We start from the raw sequence: 23,437 nt of genomic DNA, 5'->3' as shown, positions 1-23,437 counted from the left end.
TCCCAAGATAAGCTATGTTTTTTTTTTGCACTCGTTTAGGAAAAATGACTCAACTATGAAGGAACGGAGGGAGCACTAGTTTAGGAAAAATGACTCAATTATAAAGGAACGGAGGGTGCAATTAAATACGCCATAGAGATATATATAATGGGACCTGTGACGTGGCACCAGGTATCTGAAAAGAAGGATTAATACTTATAAAGGGATGAATGATGATATCAAATTCTGCACTCACAGACAACAATGCTCAAATTTCCTCCTCCTCCTCTCCCTCTCCGATCTTGCGTTTCTCTCTCGCCATCCCCATCTCTCTCATATTCCTCCTCTCTTCCCCTCCGCACAATCAATATGATTTTCCATGGCAGTAAAACAAATCATTTTTCTAGCATCTCAGCTTCGAGCGATTACCATGGTCATCCACAAGATTCTTCCTTTCTGGTATTTCCTCATTCTTATCATTCAAATTCCGTACCCACTTATTCTTACAGATGGTTTTCAAAATTATTACTATTGTTTTCTGATATGGAAAGTTGAGCTTAATTTTGTGTGTGTTTGTGGAACTTGAAACCTCAGCTTTGATTGAAATCTGCAGGGAGGGGAATCTTTTTTCAGGAATACACTGTCAGCTATGGAGGATGTTTATCTAAACAGGAATCCGACGGCTAAAAAGATCTTGGAGCTTGTTCATTCATATGAAAAGGATCATATATGTTATGATCATTTTGCTTTTCGGACGTTTGGGGTGAAGTTTTTGTGTTTAATTTTCTCATTTTTACTAAAGACCATGTTTTTTATGGATTGATTGTTGCTGATCTTTAGGTGAATGATCATGGGATTGATTCCATAGCTAGATTCTTTATGGATTTTGGTTATGTGCAAAGGGAAGAGTTGAGCTTCCCAGCTAAGAAGCTGAAAGCCTATTGGTTTTCGCCTCCCTCTGAGGTTCGTGCTGGTCCCGGCGCAGGCGTTAATGGCCCGTTGCCACGGATATTTATATCACAACTTCTTGTTGATCAAATGACCTCAGAAGCTCAGGTTAATTTCAAGTTTGGTTTTGTTGAAGTTCATTCTATTGAAATGCTACTAGTTGTTGCAGAGTATGTATGTGCTTATGAAATCAATGCTCATTTAGTATCAAATTGTTTGTTTCTTCATATGTAGAAAATCATCAGAAAATACACTGCAATGTCTGGGAATGGATATATGCATTCTGCTTTGGCCAGTGCACTGGGATGTTTGACATGGGAAACCCCCTCATTCTCCGAGTTCCAACAGTTGGCCCGGTATGTGATAGAAAGACTCCGCATTTTGAAATAGATATGATGGTGCAAGGACTTACAAATTTTGCAGGGAAAGTGAGTATGCTGCATGGACCCTTGTCAATGGGTACGCGTTGAATCATGTCACTGTTTCTGCTCATCGCCTCAAATCAAATTTACGAAAGATCGATAATCTTAATAAGTTCATTGAGGAGAATGGTTTCAGATTGAACTCTGAAGGAGGCATTCTCAAGGGTCAGTATTTGGGACCTTGGTCACATTGTTACAGTCTTACAAATACATCTCCAATATGAATAACTTCAAGCACAGATTCCATTTGTTATACCATGATGTATTATTGAATTTCTCAAATGATTTACTAAGCTGGTTTTGTCATCCCAGTGAGCCCTGATGGTCTCTTGCTACAAAGCTCAACCGTGGCAGATTCATCTTCTTTCCACTTCTCTGAAGGAATCACGGAATCAATACCACGCTGTTATATTGAATTTGCTGAACGCCTCGTGCTTCCTCAGTTCAAAAATGTAGCCGAGGACAAGGTCTCCTAACTTAATATTTTGCTCTTGTATATGATTCAGTCTTAGATTTTTTTTCTTTTTTTTGTATGAATTGACAACAGTATTCCCAAGTATTTTCCTCCAGTGGTGAACATGCCTATCTTGTTTTTAGAAGTTTTGCCATCTTGCTTGTTTGTATGTATTTAATTTTTCTGCATTACTTGCGCAGGTTGAAGAGTTCCACAGACGAGATGGTTTTGAGGTTGGGAACGCGGATAAGATATTCGAGAGCACATCTAAGGATCAGCTTAGCAGGAAGGCTGCGTGAGGCACGAGACAACAGCGTGTGCGAGGAAACACTATGCTGTCTGAATCATTGCAGAAAGCAAGGTTGTTAAATTTCAGTGTTGAAGCAGTTGCCTTGTCGATGTTGATGGATTCAGTGACTTTGGATTGTATCCATTTCTTCGTTATTACCTTTTTATCTTTTCTGAATGCTCTGCAAATTGTTGCCGTACTTTTTTTTTATATCTCAAATGTGTGTTTAAGGAGTGAGAACTGGGAATTGAGAATCACTAAACCGTTGATTTCATGAAGAGAACACAATTACGCTATGTATAGTAGTACTATCGAATTGGAACTGGAGCCTTCAATTTCAAATTCAAAGTTTGGTACCACAAAAATATTTGAATTTGGAAATGAATTGCAATTCTAAATCTTTCAATTCAACGATTTGAATTCCATATTAAAAGTAGAAAATTAGAATTCCAAGTAGTCATAAAATTAAATAACTTCACACTATATCCACAACACACACTTCTCACTTCACACACTACATGCACTACACACATTGTACACGTTTCACACATTGCACACATTTTAAGCTTCCGATTTTTGGATTTTTTTTTTCTTTTAGTTTTTAGATTTTTTTTCGATTGGAACCAAAACAAATTGAAAATTGAAATTTGCCAAATGTCTAAACTGAACTAAACAAAAAAACTGAAATACGTACTAAACCAAATTTGAAATTTCAATTTGTGAATACAGTGTGTGCAGTGTGTGTAGTGTGCAATGTGTGGAGTGTGCTTTTTTTAAGTGGTGTGTAGTGTGTGTATGTTGTGTATAGTGTGTGTATTTTGTGTAGCGTGTGGAATTTGTGTTTTTTTTTGTGTAGTGTGTGTATATTGTATAGTATGTGGAATGTGTGTATTTGGTATGTATAGTATGTGTATTTTGTGTAAAGCGTGTGTACACAAATTCCTCAAATTCAATTTCATATCAATTCCTTCATTTTACCAAACATAAGATTTAGAATTGAATTAGAATTCAATTTCTTCCAACTCAATTCCAATTCCAATTCCAATTCCAATTCCAATTCCATATACCAAACACAACCTAGACTAATTTCTGGTGACATTCTGCCATAAGAAACACCAACATTTAGCAATGAGAATGGAAGATGGAATAGCAGAACTCAGAAGTTCCCATCTTCAAGAATACTTACATAACAAAATGCACTGTTAAAATCTCAATTCTATGTTACAACGGGAGGGTAGGCGGAGGAAGAGGGGAGGCATTCCAACGCGTAACCATTAACCTATCAAACCTAATATCTGGCCCTGCATCGCGTTGCTCCCATCACTTAAGTTGCTCAGAGGTCGAGTAGACTACCGGATAAGAAGAATTTAGTACCCAAGTGATACTATGCTTTACCATTTGGTTTTGGAGAATTCTGAGCTAAGTTCTGATGATATGGTGAGGCATGTGTCCCCTTTCGAATCGAGACGCTTCTAGGTTGCTGCTGCCCGTTTTTGGTGAAGGACCCCTGCGTCCGAAACACATTCTTGCTGTTTGGGTTGGGGCTGCTTCGGTCAGCTTGCATCGTCTGAAAGAAGTAGGATGTGGTGGCCATGTCCTTAAGGTTCGGCAAAGGCTTCAAAGCTTCAACAACTTCACTCATCAGAGGCCTGGCTTTTGGGTCCCGGCTAAGGCAGTGTGCTGCCAACTGGGCAGCTTTCTGGGCGCCTTTGATTGAAAAATGACCTTCAAGACGAGGATCTATCAGGCGGTAGAAGCGCCTTCTCTCGAGCAGATGGGGCCTGGCCCACTCCACAAGGTTATGCTCACCATTGGGGCGGTTCTTGTCCATTGATCTTCTGCCTGTCAGCATCTCGAGCAGAACAACACCAAAGCTGTAGACATCGCTCTTTGATGTCAGGTGCCCTGCAACAACCGGAATAGAAGGAAAGCCATAAAATGTTTGACGCCAAAGTGAAACCATGTTTTTCTTTAATGGGGAACTCAAAACAGAAGTTGACTCGGACGAAATTCAGAATTGAAATGACACAGAATTTACCTGTCATGACATACTCCGGAGCTGCATAACCATACGTTCCCATCACACGCGTAGAAACATGAGTTTTGCCTTCATCTGGAGCATCTTTAGCGAGTCCAAAATCAGAAAGTTTGGCATTGTATTCCTGCAAGAGTATCCTTTTAAAGTCAGGTAAATTTTGAAAGAGTCGATACATAATCAGACCAATTGTACTTTAGAAGGATGTGTTTACAATAAGTCGAGAACTTACAGCATCCAAGAGGATGTTAGAAGTCTTGAAATCACGATATATGACTGGCCTTTCCGCCTCCTCATGCAGAAAAGCAAGCCCCTTTGCAGCACCTAGAGCTATTTTCATCCTAATGGGCCAAGGAAGTGGCAGAGATCCTACAATCCCAAAATGTATTCAAAATCTACAGAAAACTAAAAAAGCGAAACTAACACTGCCTTCACTTTCAGAATGTCGTAAATTCGTACTCACTTTTCTAACAAATAAATTTAATAAATAGGAGGAGAAGAAAGGATTTGAAAGGTATATCCTCAATCCTGGTCCTAGACAGGCTTGCTGCTCTATAAAACTGATAAGTACTCGCTATAAACTTGAATCTCAATAATTCATAATGCAAGACTGAAAGAAACGAAGGTGCATACTTCTGAAAAGGTGGTTCTCCAAGCTTCCTCTAGGCATGAACTCATAAGCGAGCAGCCTCTGATCATCTTCGATGCAATAGCCGATTAAATTAACCAAATTAAGATGAATAAGGTCCCCCAGAAAATTCACTTCAGCCTGTCAATTTTATACGAAGTCAGAACAACCCAGTCACAAGGTAATACAACAAAGAGAAAGCAGCATATGGCTTCAAGCGAAAAGTATTAAGTATGAAGCAAACCATCCATTCTTTGTGGCCCTGAAGTCCGTCGTGATTCAGCGTTTTTACTGCAACGGTAAGTCCTGTCCCAGGTTTGACTGGTGCTGTACCATTCTCTTCGATCCACCCCTTGAACACACACCCAAATCCCCCTTCACCAAGAAGCGACTCTGGCCTGAAATTTCTCGTCGCCAACTTAAGGTCGTTGAATGTGAACTTCCGCAGCCGAGAATTGACTTTAAGCTCCTCTTCGAGTTTGGAGCTGGAAGAACTGCTTTCAGCATTGCTTGTGGTGGTGGATGGTATAACAGCACCAACTGGTTGATCTCTGCTAGCACCGTTTGTTGATTTAATTTCTGAGCACATGCAAAACAATACAACAGATAAGAACGTATATGAGCTACTTCCATGATATGGAACCTCAAGATATCTACCAGTGTAGTAATAGGAGCATGATTTGGTAATGAGCTAAATCGACCACAATTTGTCTATAAATTTTTTCTGCAGATGTTATGAAAAATTACCATTGACTAAGAACATGAGTATCTCTTAAAACAATGCATCAGTGATGGTCATAAAACTAGGAGTTCAATCAATATTACATACAGTGAAGCTTCAAAACCTCTTCTATAGTTTGACTCGGTATAAAAGACAGGGTGTCATCAGGAAACTTAACATTTCAAGAAGAAAATGCTTTCACGCTTAAAACAAATTTCCTTGGGGAGGCGAAGCTAATGAAATCATTTTCCGTTTCATATCCAATGATTCATTAACTGGGGCTTCCACTGTCCACTCACCAACACTTCCAATCTCTCAGCCAATTTACAGACAACACTTTCTCCATTGCTTCACCTTTTCTACCCCTCTTCCATTCCACAAAAATTATAAGATTTGAAGATCAAAACTGTAAAAAGAATATCCTTAACCATCCTTTTTTGACATGCTTGTTCGATTTCTAAATCAGAGGCCACTGCCCTTTTCCATTTGCATCAATTAGCAATCATATAGCTCACCAAATCATATTCATAAGGAAGGATAATCATAACTGCTGACTTACAAATTTGACAGCCGCAAAATACCTCACACCACACATAATCACAGAAGAGGAGAAGAAAAAGGAAAGAAAATCAACTTATTTAATCAAAAGAAGAAGTAAAAATGGAGCACATATCAATCCAAACTGAGAATTAAAACCAATACTAAACATAACATAAGCAGAAGAAGAAAAATAATCAAAAGTTGAAACTCAAATCCAAATGAGGACATTACCCTGAGTGCTGATGCTACTCACAGAGCTATCTACTTTAGATCTTGAAGCAGCACAGCAGCCAATAAACCTCAAACTGATGCAGCATCCAGTCTCCTTCACTGCACCATCATCATCAACAACTATTTTCTTCTTCCTCCCCTTCGATATCTTGACATCCAAAGAATCCACTTTTATAGCGTCATTACCAAGTCCCATCTTCAGCAGACCTCAAAAAATCATTAAAACCCCAGGAAAGCAGTAGAATTTTCAACCACCCTCTTCTGTTAAATATCCTAAATAAGCCCTTCGAGTCAAGCCACTAATTTTACAACAAATCTCCACACAACCATCTAAAAGAAATCAAACCCGCCTCATAGAATTAACCAAAACATGAAAAGGTGAAACCTTTCCCACACTTCCAGGAAACCCAAATCGCAAACAGCACCTTTCCTCCTTTCAAGGACCGACTTTTTATTCAAGAAAATTTGAAGACGAAAAGGAAAGCTAAGAAAGATCAGCTGCTCAACATCTCAAAAGACGACAAAACATAATTTTCCCACTCAAAAAAAAGTTTCCAATTAAAACCCTGAAAATTTTGATGAAACAACTCGGACCCAATTGGAGATTGTATCAGATATTCACACTGAGATGGGTAGAAGGAACTCAGTGATTGCAGATCACTTGCTTTACCTTCACACACACAACTTTTCCCCCTTGATACTGTGCAACAAGCAAAGCTGGAATCAGATAATAAAGATCACTCTTGTTATTAGTATACTATTATTTTTATATATAAATGAAAGCAAAGCTGGAATCAGATAATAACAATCACTCTTGTTATTATTATTTTATTATATAAATGATACTTATACTAATATACACCTATGTGACACCCCCCAGAAATGCCTCTCTACAAGACTACTATTATCTTTTTCTATGAAAAATAATTTCATTTATGGACAATGCAAATTTTAATGAAAATTAATAAAGTAAGAGAAATAAAAGACAAAATAGATAAAATAAGAAAGGAAAACAAAAAAAATAAAACAAAATTTTCCATTATTGAAATGAGATTATTTTCATGAGCATCTCAACATAACAAAATGAAACTAAGTAGTATTTTTCATGGATGAATGGAGTATTGAATTGAGATCTAAAACATAAGGTGGAGTATGTTGTGAGTGACCAGTTCAATACTCAAGAAATATATAAATATTGCTTGAGAAAATTAGAAGGCAGTTTTAGGGTGTTTCTACTGTGTGTATGGAGTATGATATACTAATTCCTAACAGTTTTATCAGTATTTTTCCATGTTATTACCAAATCTCATACATATTGACTAAGATATGTTGTAGGCAATCACAATATAACAAATTAATTGATACTCATATTTACTAATTTCGAACTATAGCAAAAGGAGTAGTTTAGAATAAGGATACACATAACACTTTTGGCTTTCTTACTTAAAAAATAATGTGAATCATACTATTAATAAGATAGTAAACTGATTTTGCCTGATAAATTTGGTAGTCCAAAATATGAATAAACCTTCTTAACTACAGTACAATGTTTGCTCCTAATAAGGATTGATAACTTCCACTACCCTTTATGCATAAATCAATTCTGGTCGTTATAGTTTTTTCTCTTTGTCTTTATTAGATTTTAAAATTTACGTGTAGAAGATGATCGGTAGCATAGGAAAACACTCAAAAAATACATGTTTTGGACCTTTCTTATAAAGAAATAATATTGTGATTTGTGATTGTGAGTATTCTCATTCCTCTTCTTTTAAAACTCATCAATTCGGGCGACGTAGAAACAGAAATGGCAAAACCAGTATAGTAGTATAAAATTAATGTATATAGCCATCCCATTTTTATTTTATAATTGATCAGATGCTAAGAGCATTAGCACTGGGCCGCCCTAAGAGACACCTTAAAGCCCGCTCTATGTACCGCTACGTCAACATTTTATCCTTCTATCATTTCACCTGCAGTGGGGCGCCCTATAAGCCGCCCTAAAGGCCATCCTATAGGTTTCACTATTATGTTGTTAATTAATTTAAATATTTTTAAATATGTCAATGCAAAATAATTAAAAATATCACGATTAATTAAAAACGGCAAATCCTACATTGCATCCTAATTTGAGTGTGGAAAAGTGAATGGAAATGTTACAAATGAAGGTGGGGTAGGGGTATTTATATAAATAAATTTTTGGAAATTAAAAAAAAAAAAACGCGTTGCATCGTCTGCGCCATCGTCCGCGTCGCCCACATATCTATAGGGCGCGGACGATGCATCGGGCATCATCCGCGCACCCACTGTGGGCGGACGATGGCGCGCCCGAGACATCGGGCGGCCTATCGTCCGTGCCATTGCGGGTTCTTTAATCCTTTTTATGCCTCGGACGGCCTATCGTACGCCCCATTGCGGATGCTTTAGACCATCCGCAATGGGCGGACGATGGCACGCCCGATGGCGCGCATCGTCCGCGCCATTCATCGTCCGCCCCCACTGTGGGTGTGTGGCATAGGCCGCGGACGATAGTCGCGGCCTACGCTTCGGGCGCGACTTAAACCGCGGACGATGGCCATCGTCCGCGCCATTGCGAACGTCGCGGACGATGGTCGCGGACGATGGCCATCATCTGCGACATCGTCCGCCCCATTGTGAAGGCCGCGGACGATGGCACGCGGTTTCGTTTTTTTATATAAATCTCGTTTCTCATTCAATTGTGCATACGACACATATCGACTATCTCTCAACATATTCTCTCTCAACATCCAACGAAAATGAATCCCGGCGAAGACACCAATAGTTCTAGTTCGTCTGATTCCGGTCGTTCGATTGACGAAGCATTAGATGCAGCCGTTGAAGAGGCCATGGCGGCATGCTATTCACAAATGCAGCGCGAGAAGGCGGCGGCTGCAGCGGCGGCTGAGCAAGTCCATCGTCCTATTCGACATAGGACGTATGTCCGACGCAACCACGAGGAAGCTCACAGGCGTCTGGTTGAAGACTATTTTGCCGATCAACCACGTTGGGGCCCGACTGTGTTCCGCCGCCGGTTTCGAATGTCGAGGTACCTTTTTCTCAGCATTGTTCGTACATTGTCTTCACGTGAAGAATACTTCACGTTTCGGGAGGACGGCATCGGGAAACCCGGCCTTACACCATTGCAAAAGTGCACGACTGCTATTTATCAGTTGGCATACAGCACCACGGCGGACCTTTTTGACGAGTACCTCCACTGTGGGGAGACTACAGGCCGCGAGTGTCTGAAGTACTTTTGTCGGGGGGTAGTAAAGGCCTATGGCGACACATATTTGCGCAAGCCGACAGCCACTGATTGCCAGGGTCTTATGCAGATGCACGAGAGGGCGCATGGGTTTCCTGGGATGCTCGGGAGCATCGACTGTATGCACTGGCAATGGAAGAACTGTCCGACGGCGTGGAGAGGCCAATTCACAAGTGGATACAAGGGCAGCCACCCGACGATGATCCTCGAAGCCGTCGCTGACTATCGGCTTTGGATCTGGCATGCTTACTTCGGCGTAGCCGGGTCGAACAACGACATCAACGTCCTCAACTCGTCCACCCTCTTCACCGACCAATGTAACGGCAACGGCCCGGCCATAGAGTTCACTGCCAACAGACGCCAATACTATATGGGGTACTACTTGGCCGACGGCATCTACCCACGGTGGCCAGTTTTCCTAAAGACGGTCAGCTGCCCGATTGGTGTGAAGAGGGTTTTATTTGCGCAAAAGCAAGAGGCGGCGCGGAAGGATGTAGAGCGGGCATTTGGGGTGCTCCAATCACGGTGGGCAATTGTGAAAGGGTCGGCTCGTTTCTGGTATAAGGAAATCATCGCCGATGTCATATATGCGTGCATAATCATGCACAACATGATAGTCGAGAGTGAAGGCGGAAGCATCACCGATTGGAATGACGACGACCGTGCATCTAGCTCTGCCGGCACATCAACCGAGACACCCGATAGAGGGTTACCGTTAGGTTTCGATGAGGTTTTATCTAGGCAGGCCTCAATGCGCAACCAACAGGAGCATGCGCAGCTCATGAGCGACATGATTGAAGAAGTGTGGGCTCGTAACCGCCGTCGCTGAGTTTGCGTTTTTTATTATTTCGCATTGTAATGTATTAATTTTTATTAAATGAATGAAGTTTTTAAAATTCGTATTTTAAATGTATTTTAGTTTTTTTTAATTCGTATGTATTTTGTAAATATTATAAAATTGATGATGTGGCGCGCCATAGGGCGCGCCTTAGGGCGCCCCACTGCAGGTGGAGAAGGAGGAGGATAAAAATGCTGACGTGGCGCGACATAGGACGCGCCTTAGGGCGCCCCACTGCGGATGGCCTTAATCTTTTTATATTAATGAATAGAGTTAGTTACGTGGGGAGATATTTAGACACTATACTAATAAAGTGCCACGTAAATAAGTGGGATGCGATATTTTTGTGTTAAGAGCATCCACATCCGTGCTCTTGCCAACGAACAAGGATGTGGGTCCGGCCCCACTTTTTATGCCTGCTCTTAGGCAAGAGCACGACACCTACATCCGTGCTCTTCCGCAAAGACAAGCACAATGGTCCCACCATTTCATTATTTAATTTAAATAAAAACATTTCCAAAAAATTAAAATACATTAACAATTCCCGGAATAATATTACAAATTACAAAAAATTTAAAATTACATAATTAAATTCCTAAAAAAATAAAAATTGCATAATTAAAATATAAAAAAATAAAAATTGCATACTTGAAATCCTAAAAAATAAAAATTATATAATTAAACTCCTAAAAATGTAATTTAAGCCTAAAAATGCCCCCGGTGGAAGATTAGTCATCATCCGGCAATACCCCCAACGTTCTTTAGAGACCCCGTATCATCACCACATGCGATCGAAGTTGCTCGGGGGTCATATTTGACCTATCGGCCAAATTAAGTTGGGCCAAAACCCCCACAACGAGTTGGTGGGGGGTTGAGGTGGCACATAGGGAGCGGGGGTGGATGGAGTCGCGGCGCGACGGCGGTTGGCAGCCGCCTTCTTCCTTCCTTGCGGTCGGCGTTGGGAACCGCTCGGGCTGGTGTCGGGGCTACCCAAGTTAGCTCCGGCAAGTTGGCTAGCCACGTCTTCGGAGCCGGCGTCAGATAGGAATACCAACCTTGACCGTTTGGAGGAGCCACTAGAGGAGGATGTTACGCCTCCCCTATACTTCAGATGCGACTGCGTCTCCTGCCAAATGTTGAGGTACTTGAACGGCTTGTAGTTCATGGATTGGTAGGTCGACAAGGCGGAACTGATGATGTCAACCTCGCTCCGGGCGCTCCCCGTCGACCGCTCTTCCTGGAGGTAATACCCCTAGAACTTTTGGATTTCTTCGTTGGCTCTGTATATGGCATTGCGCACCATACTCTCGTTGTGCTCGATTGTTCCAGCCGGCCGGTTTTCATTGTACCGGCGATAGATGCGCCGCCAATAATGATCGCCGGATTGGTTCGTGCCAACCTCCGGATCTTCGGAGATTGACAAGAACGCTTTGAACAATTGCTCCATCTCCGTCGGAGTGTACGGTGTGCGGACACCGCGAGTAGGAGGAGTCGGAGTTTGGGAGGGGCCGCTCGACCTCGCTCTAGGCTCAGGTGTCCACCCGAATTGCCCTTCAGGGGCATCTTGTCGTCGATCGGGTAAGGCCGGTAGCCACTTGGAACTTCCGAACCTTGGGTTTGAGGAGGGGCCGAATATTCTGTTTCCGGACTAGGAAACGGTTGTGAACCGAACCAATCGAGGTTCCAATCGTGGGAGCCGGAGAGGTGATCGCTGTGGCCGGGCATTGTTTTGTTGTAAGAGTGAAAGAAAGATTGAGAATTGAGAATGGAAATGAGAGAATTTAGATGAGAATTGTGTAGTGTGGTGTGAATATTTGGTGTGGAAGTGTGGGTATTTTTAGATGAAAATATGTATTTTTGGGGAAAAAAATTGAAAAATAAATTAAAAGTGGGTAGAAAACGGATAATTTTTTTGGGAAGTGGGAAAATATATTTTTTTTATTTTTAATCAAAATTTTAATTAAAATCCTATTTTTTTTTTAAAAAATTTAGATTGCCGACGGCTATGCCGTTGGCCAATAGGAAGCTGCCACGTCGCCTGCTCACTGGCACGGACGTGCTCGATGCATCGAACAGCGCCATGCCAGCGGCAAGAGCGCAGCAGCGGACAGCTCATCCGCGCCGCTGGCACGGACGGACGAACGAGCTTGTGCTCGCCGATGTGGATGCTCTAAACATCGAGCAGCGCCGTGCCAGCGGCAAGAGCGCAGCGGCGAACAGCTCATCGCACTGCTAGTACGGACGAACGGACGAGCTTGTGCTCGCCGATGTGGATGCTCTAAACCCTATTTTATAGAGCTTCTATATTCATGCTATTGAAATGGGTAGGTCTGGTTTAGTTGGACAGAGTCGTGGGTGTAATCAAATTCATTGAATTTTGGCATTAAATTAAATAATTCTAAAAGGCGACTAAAATATTAAGGAAAAAAATATGGCACCTTATATTGTTTTTACAATTCATCCTCGTAGGTTGATAATTTAGAGTAACCAGTTGACTTATAATTATTATTTTACTCACAAATTAAACAGTCAAGGTACATAAATTATTAAAAGAAAATGAGGCGAAATTGCTTTAAAAAGGGAAAATTATTTAAATTTTTTAATGGAAAATTGACATTGTTTCGACTTTTGAGCGGTCAGTTTTCAACAAAATAGAATGGAAGTGGAAACCGCGGGCAAGGCCGGCATGAGAGAGAATAATTAGGTGGGACCCACCATCTCGGTGACGTGTCGTTGTTGTGCGTTCAAACGCACTCTCGATATAATTATGGAATTTCGGCAAAGGGAAATTTTTTTTTTATTAGTCGCTAATTATTTCTTTGGATTTCACTTTTTATGATTGGTCTAATCAAGAAGATTTTATTATATAGCGATTATGTTTAATTTTGTATCTATACAATTAAATCCGCTATTTTATCAACACGCTAGCGATATTTTAGATCGTAAGAATAAGATCAAGAAATCAAATTGCAAATTTGCAATCATAAAAGAATGATAATTAAAATTGGGATAGTCCTAATTAGTGATGGGAGGAGACATGGAATTATAAATATGAGAGCATGCATGTATTTAGCCTTAGTTTACTAAGGTGGTTTGGTAAATCGTTGAATAAAATATTAATCTAGATTTAAAATATTATTGTTGAATGATTTATTTATATTCTGTTGTCTAATATTATTTGACACGAATCATGCACTAATAATAGAGTGGATATGGAAAATGTGATTTAATCATTAGATCAACGTGGCGCATAAAATTGAAATGGTGAAACACAAGAGGTAGGTGCGGTCATAATTTAGGCTACGGTGTGAAAACTAGTTATCACTTTCATGTAAAAATCCTCTATTTATGATTCCTTTCATCTCTATCTTTGATACTTTTCATTCAACTAGTATTATAAAATTAGTACTACTATTTTTTTTCATTCAAATTGTAAGTTTATCGGAACACGTAATATAGGATAAAATAGAAGATAAATACACAAAACGAATCATTACAATATATTTATATGCAAATGTATAATCCATTAGTGAGATACATGCGTAAAAACATCTTACACGAACTAATCTCAAAGCAAATTATATATTTATTGCATTTGTTATTAATGTAAAATCATGCGCAGAGTTTAAAAACGATTCTCATCTTCTCACAAAAAAAAAGATTTTAACTTGCAATTAAAATAGTAATATTGCCTTTGTCTACAACTCTACATGTTAAAATCTTACCTTTAACTCAATGTGAATTTTTCCCAAAAAGCATTTTAAAAAACAGGAAGAAAAGTAAATGAAAATATTAAGAGAATACAAGTGCCACTTTATATAGCAGGAGTACTATTAATTTTATACTAATATAATATTAGTATAATAAGTTAATGGAAAGTGTGATCTACTTACCAATTTTTTTTTTAAAAAAAGGAGATTTAAATCGTTAATGAACCGAAATAACAAATACATATCAATATTCTTTCGTTCGTTGATGAAGGAGTATATATTACTTATAAGAAGTTTATTAAATGAAAAACTCTGCTTATTATAAGAAATGTTACGAGGAAACACTGATTTGAAATCCCAAAAAGAATGTTATGCTGCGGCAGCTAACATGTGGTAATAAATAAGTTGAAAAGATATGATAAATCCGCAGATAATCATACCATTTCCACTTCAGCGGTAGACACATATGCTACAATTATAAGCTGAACATTAACCTGACATTAAATCATAATATAATCCAAAGCTGAAGATTTGCACATCAAGCTGCAAATTCATTTTGCTCTGCTACGTGTTACAATTATTTGGTGACGAAAGTGAAATATACAGTTAAAATATCAATATATATTTAATGACCTAATCAAGTGTCAAGACCAAGGATATAAGGGGAGTGATAAATAAAATTTTCCTACAAGCATGAAAATAGCAATTCCTGATAAACACAGCAACAGTTTCGTTGTCTATAAATTGTAACATTTCAAGGATTACAAGAAAATCAGATACAAAATATGCTTACATGTTTCACACTGATGGAGGAGACTATAGTTGACAACAACAATATAATCTCAAACGCAAAGCAATTCTTCGCACAAATCTAAGGCTGAAAGAAATGCGCAATAGTTCCCGCTAAGTCTACCTCAACTACATAGCTACATCTCAAATCAAATCAAAACATGTATGAAATGATTCCTATAATAAGGAGCACAACGAACTCTTTACGGGGATGTATGGACCTGTACTCTCTAAATGCATGAAAATTAGACCGGTTGAGGTTTACACATAAGAGATTGTTCGGGCGCTGGCTTAGGTAGAGAAACTCACCCGACCAGATTTTAAAGCTAATATCAACAGAGAAACTGGCAACAAGCCAGAGCCATCTTGCAATTTGTGTCTTCGTGCCAGAATGATGAAAACAAATGAACTTGAACAAAAAAGGCACCTCAAAGTATACCAGTTGCAATGCTCGAGGTTGAATTTATCTTTAGGGATTGCTCAGGAACATAAGTAAGACCTATCACCCAAAAAGCATCATGTGATTTAAAATGAAGAAAGCAACTAGAAACTTTTACTGCCATCAAATCAATAGCATCATACGATTTTTGTCATCTCTACCACAATCCACACCTCAGTCAATACATGTACTCAGTAATCAGAAAGTTCATATACTGAGTATTTTTTATATACTAGCTCTTCCTATCAGCAGCGAAATTTTTAATCATAATTGATAAAAATATGTACCAATCAAATACTTCGTTGTTCTTTTTATTTTTCCCTATTTTCAAAAAAATCAAATGTGTGAATTCAGGTGCAATGGATCTGCTTTTTACCTTTTGCCCTAACCTCTACTTGAAGAGAATCAAGAGTGATTATTCCATCAGTCAATGGAAGAACTTCAAGCTTAACAGTTGCTGTAGATTGGGAAGGGACACATCTGGTTCAAGAAGAAAGATAAATCTTAAGGGGCGAAGTTGAAAGAAAAACAAACAGAAAATTAACTATAACATACCCTAGAGGAACTCTACTCTGTAACCATAAATGGCTGCAACCCATATCAGTGTTTTGGACCACGTCAGACATGGGTACAGTTTGTTCATTGCCAGATACAGATTGTGAACCGTCTTCCATTTTGTGCCCATAAAAACCATCTGCCCGCCTATCACTTGCTAACTCGATGGAATCTGAAACTGGACTCAGAGGAGAATTGCTCAAGGACACTACAGAAGGAGGAGAAGTAAATGACGCTGGTGCAAGAACTGTTAAAGTCAGGTCCTCTGAAGTCATATTTGATGCTTGAAGAGTTAAAACCTGAAAGTTAAACAATTAATATTGCAGTAGTAGGTGTTAACTCTTAGCTAATTAAATGAAAATGAAAAAAAGGAACACAGCTGAATTTGTATATAACCTGAACTGGAAGCTGGGTTCCATCAGATCCAAGAGCTTGCCCAGACATCTCAGATGCCACAGAAACCATAAGATCCCTTGAAATACGAGGCCTCCAGCTTGTCGGCTGCTTAAAAAACAACTTTGATTCTACAATATTCAACCGACAGAATGAGAATTAACACATACATAAGGTTATCCACACTAAGTTATTATCGAACTTATCCAAATTATACATCACTGTACCAGTATAATTGCATCGACATGAAACAAGAACAGCAAATTGATCGGTAGATGATCCATTATTCTTTGCACCAGAATTCAAGTGAGGCAAGCTTGATGAAGCAGATGCTGCTGATACGCGTGACAGTCGTGGATTACCATCACTGTTACCCTTTCCATGCTTCCACATTGTAGTCGCTGGTTTCAGAATAAAAGAATGTTCTTCACCTCTCCTATCAATTATACACCATATTAACTGCTTAGATGATTGAGATTAAGGAAGAACAGAAAACCAACAGGAAAAAAGATAAGGTCCCTGTGTAGGACATGACGATTCCGGTTATATCTGCAATATCAAGTGACAAATGAACAAATTCTCAAAACAGATCAGGTGATGTTTCTTTTATATTTGGATGAGTAATTCCATTTAAAGAATAGAAACTGTTCAAGACTAAACATTATTTACTTTATATCTTTCAAACCAACTCTTAATACTACGTCCCAAAAAACAGACTAATTTTACCATTTTTGGCCGTCCACCAAAATTAGACCAATTCCAAATATGAAAACTTTTAAACAAATACTAACCCTACACATCATTCTAAATGTGGATCCCACAATCCACTAACACTACTTCTACCACCTTTTTCCTCCTCTCTTACTTTACCAATTACGCATTAAAACCCGTGTCATTTACAACTTTGTCTATTTTTTGTGGACGGAGGTAGTATGCAAAAGCTTGATGTACCGTTGAATAAGCCACTCTGTCATTTTTATTAGATCAACTAACAGCAGCATAATCTTGGACATAGCAACATAATTACTTAGCTGATCATTTGGACATATTAGTGATTTCATTGTTGTTGTCTTAATGGCTTTTGGCAAGAACTAACAGTCAACTATAAAATTCTTACTTGCCTAAGAGACAGAACAATATTTAACCTAGTACAGGCAGTTATATATAATTTATGTTGTACTTTGAAACCACATAACTGATACGAGTCTTTTATGTACTTTTGGCTGGTCACTTGGAATATGGAAATATTAGGGATTTCATTGCTGTCTTGATGGCTTTTGGCAAGAACTAACAGTCTAACTATAAATTTCTTACTTGCCTAAGAAGTAAGAGGCAGAATGATATTTAACCTAGGACAGGCAGTTGCACATAATATATGTTGTACTCGAAACCACAGATCTGATTCGGCTGCCAAAAGAGTAATTTGCAGTTTACTGATTGTGTTCTAATAAAGCCAAGCACAGATAACGAAAATTTTGTAAGTGTACTGAAAGCAAAACACCAGCAGCACAACATTCCTGGCTTCAATCATGCATGGTGAAACAATAAAATATCTAAATATTTTTCTGTGCACCAGGAACAAGACCAGTTTGTGTAGGGAGTAAGATACTGACAACATGTTATCATTAAAAAGGATAGCCTCCATGTTGTCAATGAAGATGGTTCTCAAAAAAATTTGAAAAAGAGAAGAAATAACTTCTCCGGGGTTATTCCAAATAAAACATAAGAAAATGCAGAGCAAAAGCCTTTAAGCTGCAAACATGTTCTTAGCAGATCAACAACCAAAATTTCATTATCAGGACTGATGACACAAGACTTAAATAACTGATGCACATGACAATACCTCAATTCTAGATTTGGTAAACTGTAGTTGTTCCCAGATTCAATGCAAGCAATCAGTAAAAATAATGGTGGTCCACCTTTTGATGCCTCTTCAAAAATTATCATTATGGAATCTATGAACACCACTATATCTTGTGCATGAACGGGGGAAACATTCTGCACAAATAAGCTTATCATTATTTAATGCATTAAAATCCTAAACCAAAAAAAATCAATACTTTTAGTAAGGGCATCTCATGTTTTCTTTTTGAAAGGAAGCATACATTTCATAACACCTAGAGGAATGGCAAAGGAAGTAGGATAGAGGAAATAAAAGAAACTGTACCTTCACATGTACACAGAGAAGATCATCTGTGTTGCAATCAACAGAAAAGGAATTAATTTCAACAGGTTGAATCAACTCAATTTTTCTTCTCCACCTTCTTCCAGGTGTAAATATACCTTCCAAACCACACCGAACAGAAAATCTTTCTTGTTGCAGTGGCACACCACGAAAAGATAATAGTCCCTCATCTCCACTTTTTCCACTTCCGACAAACTTCTTGAACGAGAACTGATTCCAGTCTTCTGGGTCGATCGTAGGTTTAGTTTCAGGAGTGGTGACAACTGCGGGTGGAGTAGCTGATTGAAATGTAGCTGCAGGTGGAGTAGCTGATTGCAATGTAGCTGCAGAAGGTGTAGCTACAGGTGGTGTAGCATTTGGAGGGAATGAGGACATAGAATAACTTCTAAAATGTCCAAAAGAAAAGAGCTGGGAACTTGAAGAGCTAGGTACAGCAGGTTTCACAGTTGCGCTACGAATACTTGAACTGGAACTCAGTGTTGGAGGAGGTGAAGGACGAGATGGAGGAGGAATAGAATTATCCAATGGAAGTAACCATTTTAATAATTCCCCATAAGGATCTCGAATGAAAGAAGTAGGAATATCCTGATTCTGAATGCTCGGATTTCTGTCTTGATGCTTCTCAAATTGTATAATCTCCAGGATTGGATCCATAAAAAACTGAGTGCCAATATTTAATTGTAAAAGCACCTGCATCCTTCCAAAAAAAAGTGAAATTCAAATCAGTAGTAACACATACAACTCAAGGTTACGACTGATTAAACAAAATCTGGATATAACAAGTATTTCATGTCAGCCATAGTGCAATAAAGCCTCCTTGTATATGGGCAGGAACGCTATTTTTGAACCTGGATAGGAGATTCCCCCCTAGCCACATGTACAGGTGGCCAGCCTATGCACAGGACTTAAAACACGGTATTGTCTATATCCAGTAACACAGCTGTAGATTAAGGCGGGTTCAAAAGCAAAATGCAAATATACTTTCTAAACATAAATTACTGGCGCATGCGACCACAAATACAAAGTTAGAGAGATCCTCATTGCAGCGTGATTCTGTCATAAACCTTAGATGCATTTTTAAACCGGAGGCATAGCATTTTAAATTGAGAGACTGACTATATGTCAAGTAAGAAAGTACAAAATGCCTATTGACATTGTTATGTATGGACCTTCCACTTTGTTATAAATCAAATCGGTAGTAAGACAACAAATTGGCACAGCTAGCTTAATGGATGTAGCAAGACTTCTGCAAAAAAACATAACTGATAGAGCAGCAACCTTCTCCAAAACAGCATTAGCAACTGGGACATAACTATCACAAAAGAAATTATAGCTCACACTTGTCTATTTTTAAATATTCCAAACCACATAACAAGAAGCATGGTATAACAAATGTCACACCTTCAATGTTTTTTATGATAACCTTCAACCCACTAAGATGGGCTAATTAAATCAGAGAAGAAGAGGTAGATGTTTTTTCAATCTTTATGAACACACACATAACGATAAAAAAGTAAACATGAGCCTACAAACTTTTCCCAAGTTAATTTTAAAACACACCACTATGTCTCCATTTGGAAGTGAGCAGCACTTGGCAACACCTCTTGCCAGTCCCCCAGATGTGCGTGAATCAAAATTTCCTTTGTCGATCGAGGCACTAGCGGGATTCTTCTTCTTTCGGGCAGTTGCAGTTTCTAAAGAATCTCCTAGAAGTTGTTCTTCAAATGCAGTGGAAGATTCGGAACAGTTTTCTCCTGCTCTTCTCTTGGACCACAGCGGTTCATTTGACTCAGCAATTCGCACAAAAAAATGTGAATTTTCAAATCTTCGAAGCAATTGTTCAGTCTGTCTTTTGTGATCTTCCATCCTAAGGAGAGACTCACCGGTTGAAACATCCTTGCATGAATCAATCTTCTCTTCTGTTATGATTTCATCAGTTTGATTATCTTTATCACCAGAACTTTTGACAATGGTCTCAGGGACTGGGCTTGCTTCTCCTTCAATGTTCCCATTTTGTTTTTTGAAGTTTTTCCCAATTCCAGTTTTATTCATGACAGCAGCAACTTTAAAAGGTGTAATTATTTCCATATCCTGCTTATAGGCAGACAAACATGCAAGAATTCGGATTTTTTCACCTAAGATGATGACATACGCAAATTGTAAGAGTTAAATATTCAGATCTATAAATATTCAAGCTAAAAAGGGGCAAATATATTGGCTCAGAAAAAATGCAGACAAACACAAACAGATACCAGGAAAAACAAAGCTGCGGTCCAGGGAGCGTAATGAAAGTATATCTGATGCCTCATTCCAATTGTCTGGAACTTCTTCTGGGGTAAGAAGAAAAATCCACAAGTTAAATTAGTTCAGATAAAGCTTCAAACATAGCAATATGAACAACTCCAGTTAAGCTAGTTTCAAAAACTGAAAATAAAATAAGTAACTCTGACAAGCTCTAGGTCAACTATCAGCAAATCAAAGCCACTATAACACTTCAAATAAAGCTTCAAATATATGCTGGCAGAGGTGAATGCTTCAAGCAATTCAGACACTGGAAGTTATACTGGCCAAGAATTCATCATCCCTAATGGTAATTAAAGCATCATCGACAATCATTCTTATGCCACATCTACCTTTCTTTCCTGTCAGCCATATTCCTCTTCCACTTGCATCCATCTTAGATATTTGCCTTAGCTATCACCACCGTTCACAGAGATGGCAGCCTTAACTTATCTAGTGGGTTATTTATACATGAGAAAATAGAATAGGATAGGCATTATTTTACTGGTATTGCAAAATGACAAAATAACATGTCTAGAGAGCTTAAGCAATATCTAATGTGACTACTCAAAGGAGAAGCTGCAGCCTGGTGGTCTAATCTTGTTTTCAAGTTTCAACCAAGGGTTTCAAGGCTGGCAACGTGGAGCTCAAACTTTATAAGAGAACCTTCGGCTCAAATGTATTAGCAGCACTAACAGATCTTTGATAATTCCGCATGATTATGAAAATGCTTCATAAAAATTACTACTCCACTATTTATCTTTTTCACAGAAAGGCCACAATTATCTCTAGAAGGTTAGAACAATTTTACAGAATCAAATGGCGCCAGTAATAAAGAGCAAGAGTGTGGTCATACTGCATGGAATAACTATCAACCCATCATCTTCTGTGACATCTATATGGCTGTCTACGTGATTATTCTTTCCACTTGAATCTGCTTCCATGCCATTCTCATTCCCAAATTCTTCACTTTCTGAGTACCTTGGCTCAGAAGGTGTGCTTTCTCCAAATGGATCTTCAGCAATCAGACCCTCCAATGTACTAGCAGCTTTTGACACATAATTTGCATCTACCTGGGTCTCTTTAACAGATGGCTGACTGTTGCTGGACCTCAGCTTCAAAAAATTCATTTTCCACTATAATTATTACTGCGACATCAGGAAACATAAAATCTTCAGGATCTAACTGTTTCATAGCTTCATAAGGAAATTGAAAAATAATACTAAAAGGAAGTGAAAACTCATCACTCCAGATTCCTTGATCGATCACTAACCAAAAGACCCCAAATCCAATTTCCCCATTTCTAATGTCACATGCACGTAGATCAATCAAAAGGCTTAAAATCGAACGATATCAGCACAACTCGAATCCACGCACACACAAAAAGCCTAAATTCAAACAAATTCACGCATCACAAATTCAGAACATAACACAAATAACTTGGCCACATCCAAACCCACTGATTCCGCAACCAAACTAATCCTCACACTTCAAACAGTCAGCTGCATCAATAACTCGCGTAATTCTCACTATAACGCAATACCACGCGACTCAATTGGATGCAAACGACAATTCGAACTGAGAATTAAAAAGTGATCCGAAAATTGACCTGATCGGAAAATGGCGGTTCGCCCGAGCAGCGCGGAGCGGTTCGCGACGAATCCGATTGCGGTGAGATGGAATCACGGCAGATCTGGCGATGAACCGAGAGCAGTTGAAGTGGAGTAAGGCTGCCACAGTTAATAGTAATACAGTCTTCTTCCTCGTATTAGTGTGGTCTGTAGTACTAATAAGATCTTTCAAAAGTCTCAATTTTGAGGGGAAAAGGGAAATTAAAATGACTGCTAAGCTCGATTTTTTTAACCAAATACATATAAATATAATTTCTAGGGTTTAAACTCTAATATCTATTGTTTTAAGCACTTAATTTCTGGATTCATTTCCACTTGAAAATTCATAAATTATGTGGGTTGCCTTGAATAAATACATAGTCGTTAATCGTTATTTCAGGTATCTTTATTCTCTTATTCATACTCTCATTTTTTTTAAAATTCAATAAGTGATTAGTGAGTGATATTTTATTTAACACATCAACATTAATGTCATTCAGTTTTTGTTTTTATTTTGTGTTAGGTCATGAGATGAAGTGCTCGTCCGATTGGTATAACGTAGGATAAATAAGGATGTGCTATGATAAAATTAGTATGCAATTTAATGCTATTGTTTGATTGGATAGATTATATTCAAAATATTTTTAATAAAATATTTGGTTGGTAAGACTTATAGTAATCACATTTTTATAAAAATATTTAAAATGATTTATAAATGTTTATTCTTATTTATTTATACTCCCTTCGTCCCATGAAAATATGAACATATAATATAATATGAGGATTAAGATAAAATTGGTAAAGTAAGAGAGAAGATTGGAAGGATAGTTAAACTAGGGGATGAGATCCATGCGGTGCAAAATGTCACAGCAGTGGATGCTGTGGTGATCCACAACCATTAATTTCTTAAACGAAAAAAAATAATAGAAGTATGTGAAATTAATAGAAGGTGTAGATCACCACAATATCCCCTGTTGTGGCATTTTGCACAGCAGGGAATTCTAGCCCGTTAAAATAGTGTTAATGAATAGTGAGATCTACATTATTATTAGTGTATTGATGGTGGTATAAGTTGTAAATAACTTTATGTGTATGAGTAATAAATTGGGAT

The 23,437-nt window shown here is 38.5% G+C and overlaps 3 protein-coding genes across 6 annotated transcripts; 1 reads left to right on the top strand and 2 right to left on the bottom strand.

Annotated features, from left to right (window-relative positions):
- The first annotated feature begins 187 nt into the window (after positions 1-187).
- On the top strand, positions 188-2,269 carry LOC121794801. Its single transcript, XM_042193147.1, has 7 exons — positions 188-438; positions 593-742; positions 820-1,035; positions 1,162-1,283; positions 1,351-1,514; positions 1,662-1,816; positions 2,004-2,269. The coding sequence occupies exons 1-7, from the start codon at positions 244-246 to the stop codon at positions 2,100-2,102; spliced, it is 1,101 nt and encodes a 366-aa protein (XP_042049081.1). The 5' UTR covers positions 188-243; the 3' UTR covers positions 2,103-2,269.
- Positions 2,270-3,198: 929 nt separating this feature from the next.
- On the bottom strand, positions 3,199-7,003 carry LOC121794800 (serine/threonine-protein kinase PBL34-like). Its single transcript, XM_042193146.1, has 6 exons — positions 6,248-7,003; positions 5,000-5,334; positions 4,761-4,896; positions 4,360-4,496; positions 4,131-4,254; positions 3,199-3,997 (listed from the first exon to the last, which is right to left on the bottom strand). Exons 1-6 carry the CDS (start codon positions 6,441-6,443, stop codon positions 3,477-3,479), a joined length of 1,449 nt encoding a protein of 482 aa, XP_042049080.1. The 5' UTR covers positions 6,444-7,003; the 3' UTR covers positions 3,199-3,476.
- A 7,785-nt stretch (positions 7,004-14,788) lies between these two features.
- Positions 14,789-22,599, bottom strand: LOC121794799. 4 transcript variants are annotated; one of them, XM_042193142.1, is made up of 11 exons: positions 22,326-22,599; positions 21,573-21,864; positions 20,689-20,763; positions 19,997-20,571; positions 18,419-19,126; positions 18,095-18,249; positions 16,479-16,687; positions 16,255-16,382; positions 15,859-16,157; positions 15,680-15,783; positions 14,789-15,363 (listed from the first exon to the last, which is right to left on the bottom strand). In XM_042193142.1, the coding sequence occupies exons 2-11, from the start codon at positions 21,844-21,846 to the stop codon at positions 15,293-15,295; spliced, it is 2,598 nt and encodes an 865-aa protein (XP_042049076.1). In that variant the 5' UTR covers positions 21,847-21,864; positions 22,326-22,599; the 3' UTR covers positions 14,789-15,292. The 4 variants fall into 4 exon arrangements, with proteins under 4 accessions (XP_042049076.1, XP_042049075.1, XP_042049077.1 ...); XM_042193141.1 differs by having other exon boundaries at positions 20,689-20,766; positions 22,326-22,598; XM_042193143.1 differs by lacking the exons at positions 21,573-21,864; positions 22,326-22,599 and adding an exon at positions 21,070-21,556 and having other exon boundaries at positions 20,689-20,766.
- Between the last annotated feature and the right edge of the window lie 838 nt (positions 22,600-23,437).

Source organism: Salvia splendens, chromosome 3 (genome assembly GCF_004379255.2).
Source record: "Salvia splendens isolate huo1 chromosome 3, SspV2, whole genome shotgun sequence".
Classification (NCBI taxonomy): domain Eukaryota; kingdom Viridiplantae; phylum Streptophyta; class Magnoliopsida; order Lamiales; family Lamiaceae; genus Salvia; species Salvia splendens.
This window is presented reverse-complemented; position numbering and strand designations above follow the sequence as displayed.